At 41.5% G+C, this 13,334-nt stretch overlaps 2 protein-coding genes across 3 annotated transcripts; one reads left to right on the forward strand and one right to left on the reverse strand.

Annotated features, from left to right (window-relative positions):
* Positions 1-713: 713 nt before the first annotated feature.
* On the forward strand, positions 714-7,635 carry LOC133928513 (arginine--tRNA ligase, chloroplastic/mitochondrial-like). Of its 2 annotated transcripts, none has more exons than XM_062374861.1 (18): positions 714-871; positions 1,378-1,490; positions 1,597-1,721; positions 1,844-1,919; positions 2,087-2,188; positions 2,281-2,496; positions 3,252-3,332; positions 4,349-4,432; positions 4,510-4,614; positions 5,002-5,180; positions 5,334-5,418; positions 5,507-5,708; positions 5,782-5,851; positions 5,966-6,035; positions 6,299-6,388; positions 6,498-6,566; positions 7,041-7,139; positions 7,335-7,635. In XM_062374861.1, exons 1-18 carry the CDS (start codon positions 784-786, stop codon positions 7,443-7,445), a joined length of 1,965 nt encoding a protein of 654 aa, XP_062230845.1. In that variant the 5' UTR covers positions 714-783; the 3' UTR covers positions 7,446-7,635. The 2 variants fall into 2 exon arrangements, with proteins under 2 accessions (XP_062230845.1, XP_062230846.1); XM_062374862.1 differs by having other exon boundaries at positions 734-871; positions 1,374-1,490.
* A 455-nt stretch (positions 7,636-8,090) lies between these two features.
* LOC133928515 (PHD finger protein ALFIN-LIKE 1-like) lies at positions 8,091-12,568 on the reverse strand. The gene is made up of 5 exons (XM_062374863.1): positions 12,308-12,568; positions 12,184-12,216; positions 11,864-12,086; positions 8,692-8,821; positions 8,091-8,623 (listed from the first exon to the last, which is right to left on the reverse strand). Exons 1-5 carry the CDS (start codon positions 12,423-12,425, stop codon positions 8,372-8,374), a joined length of 756 nt encoding a protein of 251 aa, XP_062230847.1. The 5' UTR covers positions 12,426-12,568; the 3' UTR covers positions 8,091-8,371.
* Between the last annotated feature and the right edge of the window lie 766 nt (positions 12,569-13,334).

Below are 13,334 nucleotides of genomic sequence, written 5' to 3' on the forward strand. Positions count from 1 at the left end.
TAAACACACACTTTATTATTAAACCACCCCCGAGTGGGTATACTGTTCCTTCTTGAGATTTAATCTTAAGAAAAATAAGAATACTCACACCAAGTTTGAGGCTCGAATCCAGATGGATAAGTTTCACCACGAAAATGCGTATGACAACATAAGCTCAAGTATGTGTCAGATAAGTGAAGCTCGATAACTAAGGGCGTGCTTGTTTTTTCTTCTAGTTCTACTTCTGCTACTGTCAGAAGCCAGAAGTCAGAATAAATGGGGATTCTGGAGAAGTGGTTTCTGGAGAAGCCAGAAGCCTGCTTCTTAGGAAAATAAATTAAAGCTAAGAAACTCGCTGAGAGACGTTTTTCTGAGAAACTACGTACTAAGAAGTCAAAAATTTGTTGTAGAAGCCAACAACCTATTTCAAAAACAGCTTTTCAGACAAAACAAAAACACAGCTTTTCAAAAAAACTTAAAAACAGAAACTCAAACAAACAAACCCTAAAGCCCGCTGACATCAAATGTGGGAGCTTGGTCCGATCCTAGCCATTGGAACACAATCCGACGCCTCAGATTGGAAATCAACGGCTCTAGGAACCTCGAGCGGAGGCGGGCCCACGATGCGGTTGGAATCGACGGTCGAGCGGAGACCGGCCCAAATCCAAGACCCGCCCGTCTCGCACGACGACGGGACCGGACCAGGCGGCCCGATAAGGAAACCCTCCGCTCGCCTCCAACGTTGGGAGAGAGAGAGAGAGAGAGAGAGAGAGTATTTAACTGACGGGGCAAGGCGAGGGGAGGATGCGAGCTCTCGCGGCAGCAGCAACTGCAGTGGCGGCGCCTACCCCCGCGCGCCTCCGCCTCCGTCTTCCGCGCGCCCCGCGCTCCGGTGAGCCCTCGGCCTTTTTCCCTTCCTCATTTCCCTCCCCAAATCCGCTGCTCTAGCCGCGCGGCCCGCGCCCCGCCCCCTGGCAGCGGTCGCGACGCCCGATTTTTTACTTCGGGAAAACAGGGGGATTTTAGGGTTTGTTTTGGTGTGCCGCGGTTTGGGGTTTTGGGTTGGGGCCAGCTGATGTTGGGATTCGGGAGGAACCGTGTGGTTGCAGTGGATTTCTAGGGACGCTCTGCGTCTGAATATTTGCATGCCTCTCCGCGTCAGCTTGGTGTTGGGCGTGGCTTGAGAAAAATTGTGGAATTTTCGGTGAAAAAGGTGCGGTTTATGGCCCATGTTGCTTATAAATTGATGGAGCATGCTAGGTTCAGATTATAGCTGTGGGATTGGGACTCCTCGTCAGGGACTTTGCGCTTGTTACACTCTTCAATTAAATCAAGAGTGCATCCTTTTTTGCTTAATTTGAACTTGTTTGCTCATTGTGCTTCTGTCCACCTAGCTAGGTCACTGTAGAGCAGCTTCTTCCGCAAGGCTACCGAGGAGCGCCTGCAGCGCGACCACCATGGGAGACGAAACCTCGACTTCGGTTCCCGCCAAGTTGCAGGAACCTGTGGAGGTCAGTGTCTGGTTGCTGGCTCTGGAGATGATTGTGTCACGTGCATTTTAGGCTTTCCTTGATTGCTTGTGATGGAAATTTACAAGCCTGTTGTTGGGATGCGCAGGGTGCTGGGAGCGTCAAGCAACAGCTCTCCAAGTTGGTCGCATCATCCCTCCGCACAACAGTGCCTGAAGTGGATGTAGAACCGATGGTTGAAGTATGTACAGCAAAGTTTGGTGACTACCAGTGGTACGTTTTTGGCCTGTTGTCTTGCCTGCTGCATGCATTTCATTGGCAATCTCTGTTGTTCCCTTTATTGTTCGCGTTTCTTCCATGTGCTCATCTAGTGATTCTTCTTAAATCATGTGCAGCAACAATGCTATGGGATTATGGTCGAGGATTAAAGGATCTGGGACAAGTTTCAAAAACCCCAATGCAATTGGACAGGTATGTGTTTGTTTGTCCATCTTTTTTTTTCTTCAAAATGACTTTGCTCTTTGCAGAATTATAATAGAAGAATTCTTCCACAAGACTTGCTCCTTCATTTCACTTTTTAATGCATGCTCAAGCCCTCTTACACCCATAACATACTGGACTCTTGACATTTTTCCCAGGCCATTGCCAAGAACTTGCCGCCCTCTGATATTATCGAGTCCACTTCTGTTGCTGGACCTGGTTTTGTGAATATTGTCTTATCGAACCGCTGGGTTGCAAAGGTCTGATTGAGAAGTTCTATATATAAACTATGCTCGCATTACCAGTGCTACAATTTATTCCTGCTAAGTGCCAATGAACCACATCACTGCAGAGAATTCAAGACATGCTTGTGAATGGCATCAGCGCTTGGGCACCAATTCTGCCAGTAAAGAGGGCAGTGCTTGATTTTTCGTCGCCCAATATCGCAAAGGAAATGCATGTTGGACATTTGAGGTCAACTATTATTGGAGATACCTTAGCACGCATGTTGGAGTTCTCAAATGTTGGTGTTCTTCGACGAAATCATGTGGGAGATTGGGGTACACAGGTAACAAGCCTTGTACTATGACTTTTAACTGCTTTAATACCTGCTTTCGGTGAAAAACACTGTTATGTACAGATGGTTGATTTTGTTGACTTTAACTATTATAGTACTTGCTTGTGGTGAAAATTTTTGTAACAACCTACGGTGCTTGAACTTGTTGATTCTATTTAGTTCTTAGAAAATGTGGTTTTGCAGAGCAATTAACATTCCCTGTCTCTCTCTGTGGGGTAACCCTTTTTATGCCTGCTTCTGTAACCAATCATTGCTTCATATACCTTCATTTTTTGTTTGTCTTATTTTCCAAAATATTTGGTTGGTGCTTTTCGTTGTGTCCCCAATATCTAACTGGATCTGCTGGTGTTATTTTACATAAGTCATGTACCTTTTGATTCCCTTGATCATTTGCTGCAGTATGCAAATCATCGTGTTTTTCTGTAGCTTTTTGACTGCCTTTTTATATTCTTGTAATTGTTATGTTGTACTTATGATATCTAGGCTTTCCTTTATATAAATTTTCTTCTAGTAAGAAGGGATTCTTAGTATCGTATAGTAGCATAAATATTCACACTATATCAAATGATTTTGTGCAGTGCTGGAGAAATTTGTGCCTTAGTATCGTATAGTAGCATAAATATCTACTGCTTATATTGTATGAACTAAAAGAATTCTTGAACTTATCAGCTTATGTGGGGCTTGAAAATTGAGGCCATATACTGTTGTGCATACTAACTAAACTGTTTTGCTGTTTGTTTATGCAGTTTGGGATGCTCATAGAATATCTGTTTGAGAAATTTCCAAATTGGCAGGAAATAGGTAGCCAGGCCATTGGTGACCTTCAGGTAAGATGTTTAATGCAATAATGTTAGTATATGTTACCTAGCCCTTCGGCATAAAAAGCATGCAAACCCGTGAGTACAAGTATGGCATGCTCAACTAAGCATATTAACATAGATGATGTTTGGTATTAGATGTCAATGTAAAAAGTTATGATTGGGGTAATTCTGAAATACTACTTCCAGTCAAGGGAAAATCTGATCTTTCAAAGTCAAATATTGTGCCAATTTGACCACTTAAGATTTATTATCATATATGAGTAAAATGTTACAATTAATATGATGAAAGTATCTTTTCATGGAATATTATCTTTCATATATCCAAACATGTTCTAGACAATATCTTTGATCAAAGTTTATACGGTTTGACTGCATGCATTCTAGTGTCACATTTTTGTTTATCTGGAGTGAGTATATGAGTTTCAGGGTGATTAGTTGTGGTAAAACAGTTATCATCGAATTATTTATCTTGTTCGTGGTAGCGCTCATAGGTGCAATGCCACACTCAGATAGTTGTATCATTTATCCGGTATCTTTAACTGCTAAACCTATGCATAGTATTACCACTCTAGTTTTTTATGCCTTGTCCAAGTTCTGTAACATTTGGATAAATTAGTGAAGCATGTGATGTTATGGTCTCAGCATGCTAAAATCCGTTTCATTGCCTTCTATTTTCATCTCTTCAGCTTGGGTATTGTTATTCGTGAAGGTATGCACATTGAAGTTTACTTTTAGTTGGTACTTTCTTGTTCCCAGTTTGGATTGTTGCCTGTTTACCTTCTTCATAGTCCATCAAAGTACAAATCCGAATTTTTAATTTAGTGTAGCCCTCGAAAGGTGTGCTCAGAAGAAAAATATGAATTTTGGTATCATTTGGCTCATACACGCATTTGCGCTTTGTCATATACCAATGGTTCTTGTTGCTGCTGCTGCTACTGCCATTTGAACCTCGCCAAAGCTGCAAAGTAGTGCTCAACTTAATTTGTTTGTTTGATCATCTTCAATTTCTTTATGGGCTGCAGATTTTCTATAAAGCATCCAAACATAAATTCGATAATGACCCGGACTTTAAAGATAGGGCTCAACAAGCAGTCGTTCGGCTACAGGTGAGTGGCAGATTTTTTAGATGTCAAGTCTGGGAAGATCATGGCGATGTCTCATCCAAGCAGTATATGAACTGTAGGGAGGGGAGGAGAAATACCGAGATGCATGGAAAAAGATTTGTGAAGTTAGCCGAAGTGAATTTGACTTGGTCTACAAGCGCCTAAATGTGGATCTTGAAGAGAAGGTAGTGATTCTTTCTATATTTCGACAAAGGTTGCTCATCAATGTAATGTAATTGCAAGCTGAAATATCTGTATGAATTCATTGGGCTTTAGATGAACATAAACATTTCGGTTTCTAGCATTGTCCTCAACATCCCTTGCTTGCCCATATGCACCTCCTGAAATTAAAATGTCTGAAATATTTGCCGCATTAACTTCTAGCTTGTTGAATTGATCCACATGCACATACATGTCCATTTACATTTTAACCAAAGCATATGTATCTCCTCGTGTCCAATCAAATTTTTGGTTTACTGGTATTGTCTGCCTCTTACCTGGAGCAGCTGAAGAGTCCATTGATTTATGTTTTGACATGTAGAGAAGCATACTAATCAATGGTCAGCTTTCAGGGGGAGAGTTTCTATAATCCTTATATTCCTCAAGTTTTGGAGGAATTGAATGACAAAGGCTTGATCAAGGAGAGTGAGGGTGCTCGAGTGATATTCATTGAAGGTCATCAAATCCCTTTGATAGTGGTTAAAAGAGATGGCGGCTTCAACTATGCCTCAACAGACTTAGCTGCTCTTTGGTAGTTGCTAAATTATACCTTTGCACTTTCTGAGGGCACATTTATCTGTTTTATAAGGAGCAAACTAAATGTATTTTTGTATAATTGACACGGTCTATATTTTTCACTGCCATAGATTTTTTGAAACATTTTCTTGTCTGTGATTTTATGGAGGTATCGGCTCAATGTCGAAAAGGCAGAATGGATCATTTATGTCACCGATGTTGGTCAGCAGCAACACTTTGACATGTTTTTCAGAGTAAGCAGAGTAACATGTTGCTGTAATCTCAGCACTTGAGGTATTCCCCTTGCAGTGCTTTTACTGAATCATTTGTTCTGTATTATAGGCTGCTAGGATGGCTGGCTGGCTCCCAGATCCAAACGAAAAGACGTTTCCAAAAACGAATCATGTTGGATTTGGTCTTGTTCTTGGGTCAGATGGCAAGCGCTTCCGCACTCGTAGTACTGAAGTTGTTCGATTGGTAGAGCTACTTGATGAGGCGAAATCTCGGAGTAAAATCGAACTCCTGCAGCGTCTCACCGAAAATGGTAAATTGTACTATTTTGGAATTTTGCCTTCTTTATTCATCTTTCATGTAAATACGATCATGATTTTATTCAGGTAAAATTGTTGAGTGGACGGATGAGGAACTAGAAAAAACTTCAGAGGCAGTTGGATATGGCGCTGTGAAGTATGTACCATAATTTTCGCTTACAGCTAGCACTTGGGTTTAATTGAAATATGGATAAGTTTTTTGAATACTAATCCAATTAGTATTCTCATGTTTCGTACAACTTCACTACAGGTACGCTGATTTGAAGAACAATAGGCTGACCAATTACACATTTAGTTTTGAACAGATGCTAAGCGATAAGGTATATACTCAGACTCCAGTATTCATATGCTGGGCTATGTGGGAGTCTTGGTTCCTTTATGCTTATTCTAGTCTTCACTGTATGTCTATGTTTTATATTTCATATTTTACTATTTGATATGGACACATTACACTTGTAAACTTTTTTGGAATGTTCCTTGTGTTTTATCTAGTCTTTATTTTGCACATTTTTTAAACTCAATTCATCTTTGTGCAAATTGTCATTACTTGTCATTATTACATATTTGTTCTGTGTGTGGATAGGGAAACACTGCTGTGTACCTTCAGTACGCTCATGCTCGCATTTGCTCCATCATCCGGAAATCCAACAAGGATGTGGAAGAGCTGAAAATGGTAAGCCTTGTGTTTTACTTGTGTGTGGATTCTATCATTGATGTGGTGAAGATTTAGCATCAATTCTCTTGGCTATCAGTCATGGGCTGAAAATTTCTCTTACTATCAGAGTGGAGCCATTTCTCTTGACCATCCAGATGAGCGTGTCTTGGGACTGTATCTTATCCGATTTGCAGAGGTATCTCTCCTCACTATTAGTAATTTTTATTTCATTAGGTTCTCAGGAAGTCAGGAACCTAACATCAGTGATGTCATTTATGGCTTTGACACTTCTAGTTTTGATCGGAGAGAAGATATGGTAATTAGAATTAGAAGGCATTTTGGGTGTGTTAGGATCTGTAGTTGTATTTTTTTTCCTTGTCCACACTCCACAACAAAGGTGGATAAGAATGTTTTTCCATTCAGCTTTAGGTGCAATCCAACGTAACCGAAATTACATGAAAAAAAACAAATGAGCTACATATAAATTTGCTGATAAAATGTAGACTTAAAAAATTGCAAAAAAAAGAGAAAAACTAGTCAAGAACTGTAGAATTTCGGTTGTCTAGATGTTTCTGCCGGATGTCATGAATGCAGCAATGGTTTACCCATTGTTAAAACACATAACTTAATCTTCCCCCTCCTGTATTGATCTCAGTGTAATCTGTTGCAGGTTGTCGAAGAGGCATGCACCAATCTCCTGCCAAATGTTCTGTGTGAATACTTATACAATTTATCTGAAATGTTCACAAAATTCTATACCAACTGTCAGGTATATATTGGTTTCTACTTGCATCACTCTTTCCCCTTTAAATGAATCTTAGATCGTTTCTCTTGTCTTTACATTGGCAACAGCTTCCACAAATTGAATATCCCGTCTGTCTTATACAGCTTATAGTACTACTACCCTGAAAATCTGATACTATTTAATCGCGATCGCTTTTTACATTTACATTGTACCCAACAGGTGGTCGGGTCACCGGAGGAGACAAGCCGGCTGCTGCTTTGCCAAGCGACTGCCGTTGTCATGCGACAGTGCTTCCAGCTGCTCGGGATAACGCCAGTTTACAAGCTGTGATCTGCCCATGTTTGATTACATTCGACGTCAGTTGTCATACAAACCCCTATTCATCGTGGTTGCAGTTTCGGTCTTGTAACCTAATTGACGCAGCTAACATGCTTAAATCCACTGCCCCATTCGAAAACAGAAGCCACTCAAAGGTTGTAGCAAAATATGCCTGCAAAGATTTTATTGATGCCTTGCATTATGCATTGCGTGTTTGGTCTTGCCTCGTGGGAGCTCATCTGTTGATGCTGTATGACAAGTGTGTTGGATATGTATTTCAGTGCATCCGTTTTGGTGGTCATAGCACTGAAGTTGCATTGCGAAACGCAGTGTCGTCAACTAATGGTTCGGAAATTTATATCAAAGATTCCCCCACCCAACTAATGGTTCATCCACTCTCTCTTATACCTCTTCTTCCTCTCTCTTTTCTTCTTCCTCCTTCATCCATGGCAAAAAAAAAAAGGAAGGGGAGGGCTCAGGGGGGTTTCCACTCACTGTGAAGCAGTAGGGGAAGGAGCCCCTCTAATTTCTGGAGAGCAAAATCCACATGCATTTCTTTTCGAAGGATGTACCTCTTTCTTTTGAAGCGTGCTCTCTTGTGGCCATCAACAAAGATTATCACATGCTGGAGATGTAGCTCACTGCAATCTCTATGACTGATGCCACAACTAAAATATTAACATTAACATCTCGGATTATTGTCGCATAGGCTGCTCAATTCACCTGGCAACATTATGAAGGCTCCCTCACTGCTCAACTCTGTGAGGGCATGGAGAAACCAGAAGCCTATGGATATGTGTGATCTTTCCTCACATTACCATTGTCATCTTCATATGTAAGCTAAACCGAAAGATACAGTAAACATTGCAACATGGTATTGACCTTGCACAAGGAGTCTGAGCTCCTGCTGCTTGCGAGGTTGCTGGAGGACGGTGCTACTACTGCCTAGGTCTCTTTGAGCTGCAGCTCGGGCACTTGTACTGCTTTATGCTATCCGCCTTCGCGGGGGTTATCTTCACGCACTTGCCGTGATACCACTTCTCGCACACATCGCATCCGATCCAGAACTCGTCCGCGCTATATATTCCGCCACATGTCCCACATAAGGTTTCGCTGTGGTCACCGTCGTCTTCGTCGTAGCCTTCATCGGTCTCCCTGGTGTTATTTTCTGCACGTGGTTCGGCTGTTTGCTGGGGACGCAGAACAGTCTTAGCACAAGAAAAAAGTGGCAGTAAAAATAGTGAATAATTCTTATTACCTTCACTGGCAATTTGTTTCTACCACTGTTGTCAGTACCGGATCTGTCCCTCTCCCTGAATTGCTTCACACCACCGGAGACAAATTCGAAAACAGTTGGTAGATCATTCATCATGCCAAACAAGCGCTTCCTGTTGGATTTGAGATTTTGAGAGCAAAAACAATAAGAGATCAGAAAACCAATACAACATAAGAAAATCAACCGCAGTGAAGCAAGTATTTCCTTTTCTATTTAGTTGACAATGTTATTTAGACTATAGTAACTTCTGTACACTTGCACCATGGGTTACTGGATTACTGCTATAACCAAGTAAAAATCGCCTTCAGTGAAATACGAAATGTTCAGCTTCCAATCCATTGTAACTCAAGCCAAGGCTACTTAATATGCTTATGACTTAGTATGATAAGCTAGCCAAAGTTAACTGTGAGAATATTTTACAAAGAAAACGGCACACTTAGTGTTATAAAACAAGAATTACAGGATCACAAATTGCAACTACGTGTGCCAAGACCTTTTTAGTGGATTTACTTGATGACCAAAATTCCAACACTCACACATCATCCATCAATGTATAAAGGAGATAAGATTCAATTAGTGGGTTGCTCTAAAAGAAAATTCGTGATCTAGGACAGAATTATTCAAATGACGCATTTATAATGCAAAAAGAACAGACTCAAGTGGTGCAAGTATCCAAAGTTACTCTACATTTTACTCAAAATATATTAAAAAAAATCCTGAAGTTTAGCTGAAGCATAAATTTAATTTGGCGAAGTTGCATCGGAGTTAAGCCATATACTACCGATGATAGCATTACAGATTTGCAGCACTGCTTCGTCCCACATGCCATAAAACATATGAGGCAAAGTTAGATTCACTTAAACCAGCTTGCATAAAGATGAAAATGGATAACTCAATAAAACTTGCCGAAAAGCAGCTTCAAGCAACTCTAGAAATGTTAATCACACATAGAACACCAAAAGTTATATAAATAATTGTGTTTCTATCACAAAGCAGAAACCACAAAAGTATAGACTCCATACAGTAACCAGATGCAAAGAATGAACAGAACTTCAAGCATGAGCTCCATGGTTCATATAGACTCCATACAGTTACTAAACCATGGTAGTTAATATAAGATATCACCTCCGTTCCAGCTCTGAATCCACAACGCAGATGCTGCTTAATAAACTGCTAGAATAAAGTAAAAGAACCTGATTGTTTAAGAAATCCATTGCTCAATAAATTTAGAGATACATGAAGCGTATGGTACTTATTTGCAACAAACCTAAATGGGGATGCATACAATGTTAAAAAACATTTCAAGCTATATCTATGTAATTTACGCAAAATAGAGAATGAATTCAGGTTGTATAGAAAGGAGGGGGTGATGCTAATTCGTTACTCGAAGTATTACACTATGGTGTCAGGTATATAACAAACACAACTATTTTTAGTAAATATTATGTATCATCGCAACAAATAATCACGAGGGTTTTCTTCAGTACTCCTCTTTGAGAAAAAAAATACCAAACTTAAAGCAGAAGTGATTACTGACCATGGGCAAATATGTATTATTAGTTAGATTTCACACGCTTTAAACATCCCTCCCTCCCTCTATTCAGCATTGTTCTCTTTCTTCACCGATGAAGACCAACAACTGATCCTAACAAACCACCAATAAAGACAGTCTTGCATGGGTTTGCTTCAAACCATAGAAAATAATCTTTGCAAATCGAATTAATTAGTAGTTAGTACAGATTTGGTCACGCTCATTGATTAACTACGTGAAGATTAATAAACTCTTTTCTTGAAGTGGAGTCCTGAAGCCAACCCCATAATTAGAACCATCCAACAAATCCATACTTAGCTACTGTCTTAGTGAACACTGGCTGATTGACAAAAGCCAGAGGCATGATGAGCTTAAATGTGGTGAGTGTGGGTACCTAAATATGAATCTACAGGGTGAATTCAGAAGAGATCAAACATTCACACACTTGCATGCTTTTTCCACTAAAAAGTTTGTAAGCATAACCAACAGAGAAAAGTTTCAATCCCCTAAAACCATGAAACCAAGATTGGGGTAAGTCACTCAAGGATCATAGAACTGGAAATTTCTCACATGGAGGTGCCTTCATATCTTTATGCTGCAATAAATTATATACAACAATGAAAGAAATTCATTTTCAAAAATAATATCAACTTAAAACCTCAGAGCGTGCTTTAAGCATCTGAAGAATTATGTTCCCTTAGAAAAGGTGGCATCTGTAATTCAGCAACATATGAACATTCTGATGACAATGAAGGTTCACCGCTCACCGCTCAGCTTTCCACAGGAACAGACAACATTATTTTTCATTAGGACAGTATTACCAGATTTGGAAAGAATAAAACACAGCTTAGGTACAGTATTAATACACGCATGCAGCTTCAGAAGTTCGCATCATGCTAAATACAGCACATATACACACAGATGCGCTCTCCTTTTCACCAAAATGTCACTTACTAAGCATTACCATAACTTATGCTGCGTGGATATATAAACAATTGAACAACGCAGGTAAGCAAGTATAACTCCTTAGATCGCTACTTTTGGCAGCAGAAAAAAATGAAATTCCTGTAAATACTAGCCATGGTTGCAATTCTATGCCACGATTACATTGAAGAAAATCAAAGTTCCACTTTTCAATCAAGCTATTACCGATGAGTTTCTATCCATTCACCTACCTCAAAGAAAAAAAAACAATTTTCACTACTGGAGTCCAAAAATATGAACTTTGGAAGTACCCAACACAATTCTAATGCAAACAACCATTATAGCTTAAACTACAGTTACGGGAACAAACTCAATTGCTCTCTCTATTGAAAATCAGCAAATTACTCATATTCCACAAAAACACCGCCGAAAACCCAAAAGGCCAAAACTAAACCGGTACTTATCAAAGAAAATGTTGAATCCAAACAAACGCACACCATCACATGTATACAGAGGACACAGCACATCATGCCTATCTTCAGACATCCACTTCAACTCACAGAATGCTCCTGAAGAGAGAGCCTTGGCACATTTATGTCTCAATCAGGAAATTCAGCATAGACAGCACACTAACAGGGAACAAGTAACCGCGACACAAGCATCAGACCTGGAGGAACAGAGGCGAAATGGGGATGGTACCGGTCGTTGCGGTTGAGTCGCGCAGCGTAGTAGAATGCGACGGAGACGAGCCACGAGTCAGAGTGGACGGCGACGAGAGCGAGCCAGTCGCGGCGGTTCATCCCGTCGCGCGCGAAGTTGATCCCGAGCGCCGGCTCCGGCAGCTCCGTGGGCACCTCCTCCGCCGGCAGCGCCACCTCCCACGCCTCGTTCGAGTACCCGTACAGGCACAGGTTCTCCTTCTCTACCCAAACCCAAACCAAACCGCATCAAGTCGCACCCAAATCGAATCGAAGGCCACGGCAAGGAGAGATCGCGCGGGGAACGGAGAGGGGGCTCACCTGGATCGCACTGCGCGTAGAACTCATCGACGTCTGCGAAGCGAGAGGAGCGGTTAGGGCTAGGGTTCGATTCTCAGGGGGGGGGGGGGGATGGCGGCGGGAAGTAGGACCGGCGGGCGCGTACCGTGGGTGAGGGCGCGGAGGATGGCGGAGCGGCGGGCGCGGAAATCCTTGAAGATGTCCTCGACGGAGCGGGGCGCGGAGCCGCCCCCGCCCCCGGCGCGGCGGTAGGAGGCGTCCATCGTAAAGTCGGCGGCGGCGGCGCCTCTTCTGATCTCCGGCGAGGCGGAGGAGAGGAGGAGGTGACCGACTGATCGCGATGCAGTCGGGAGCCGACCGGCCGAGCGACGAGGACGAGTGATGCGGGGTAGAAGGGGGCGATGCGTAAGATCACGTGGTTTTTCGTGTGGGTCCCTGGGAAGGGATTCTCTTCACGGCGTAGATTTTTGTTGTGAATGGATTTTCGTTTCTTTCAGTGTTTCAACAGTTTTCCTTCACGGTTCTTGTTACAAAAGGATTTCTAAAGTCATTCTCTGTAGGACGGGATTCTCTCTCTTTTCCCTTTGCGATTCCCCTCTAAAGGAAGTTGTTGGAGATGAGAGAAAATAAAGGAAATGAGAACGGGGAAGAGAATCGAGAAGGGAGCGAAATAAAGGGAATATAGTTGGAGATAGTCTTAGAGTATGCCTAAGAGATTTCCGTCGCGAGCAAAAATCCCATCGTGAAGGGATTTTCGTTCCCATCAACGCTCCAACGATTTCTCTTCACGATTTCCGTCATGAAGGGATTCCTAGGGTCATTCCCTTCAGGACAAGATTCTCTCTCATTTCCCTTCACGATTCCCCTCGAAGGGAAGCTGTAGGAGATGAGAGAAAATAAAGATAATGAGAACGGAAAAGTGAATCGGGAAGGAAACGAAACAAAGAGAATATAGTTAGAGATGATCTTAGAATGCAAATTGGTGATCTTAAGAGTACTCATAGATTCTTTTTAGTTCAACAAACAACATTATTTTTTCTTAAATTAAGTAATTTTTAAAAAACTAGTACAATTAATTAAACTAAAAAGGTCAGTGGCTACTTTAGATGTATTAATTAACACTTAACGATTTGTGATAGAGGTTCTTGCCAAACTGAAGATATCCTCCATAG

Source organism: Phragmites australis, chromosome 9 (genome assembly GCF_958298935.1).
Source record: "Phragmites australis chromosome 9, lpPhrAust1.1, whole genome shotgun sequence".
In the NCBI taxonomy this organism is placed as follows: Eukaryota; Viridiplantae; Streptophyta; class Magnoliopsida; order Poales; family Poaceae; genus Phragmites; species Phragmites australis.

What these genes read in the sequence shown, in the direction of transcription:
- LOC133928513 (XM_062374861.1), top strand. Translation starts at nt 784, where the DNA reads ATGCGAGCTCTCGCGGCAGCAGCAACTGCAGTGGCGGCGCCTACCCCC. An exon ending in TGGGAGATTGGGGTACACAG is followed by an intron (nt 2,497 to 3,251) that starts GTAACAAGCCTT and finishes TTGTTTATGCAG; the next exon opens with TTTGGGATGCTCATAGAATA. An exon ending in AGGCCATTGGTGACCTTCAG is followed by an intron (nt 3,333 to 4,348) that starts GTAAGATGTTTA and finishes TATGGGCTGCAG; the next exon opens with ATTTTCTATAAAGCATCCAA.
- LOC133928515 (XM_062374863.1), bottom strand. Translation starts at nt 12,425, where the DNA reads ATGGACGCCTCCTACCGCCGCGCCGGGGGCGGGGGCGGCTCCGCGCCC. An exon ending in CGACTCAACCGCAACGACCG is followed by an intron (nt 8,822 to 11,863) that starts GTACCATCCCCA and finishes CAAATCCAACAG; the next exon opens with GAAGCGCTTGTTTGGCATGA. An exon ending in GAAACAAATTGCCAGTGAAG is followed by an intron (nt 8,624 to 8,691) that starts GTAATAAGAATT and finishes CTGCGTCCCCAG; the next exon opens with CAAACAGCCGAACCACGTGC.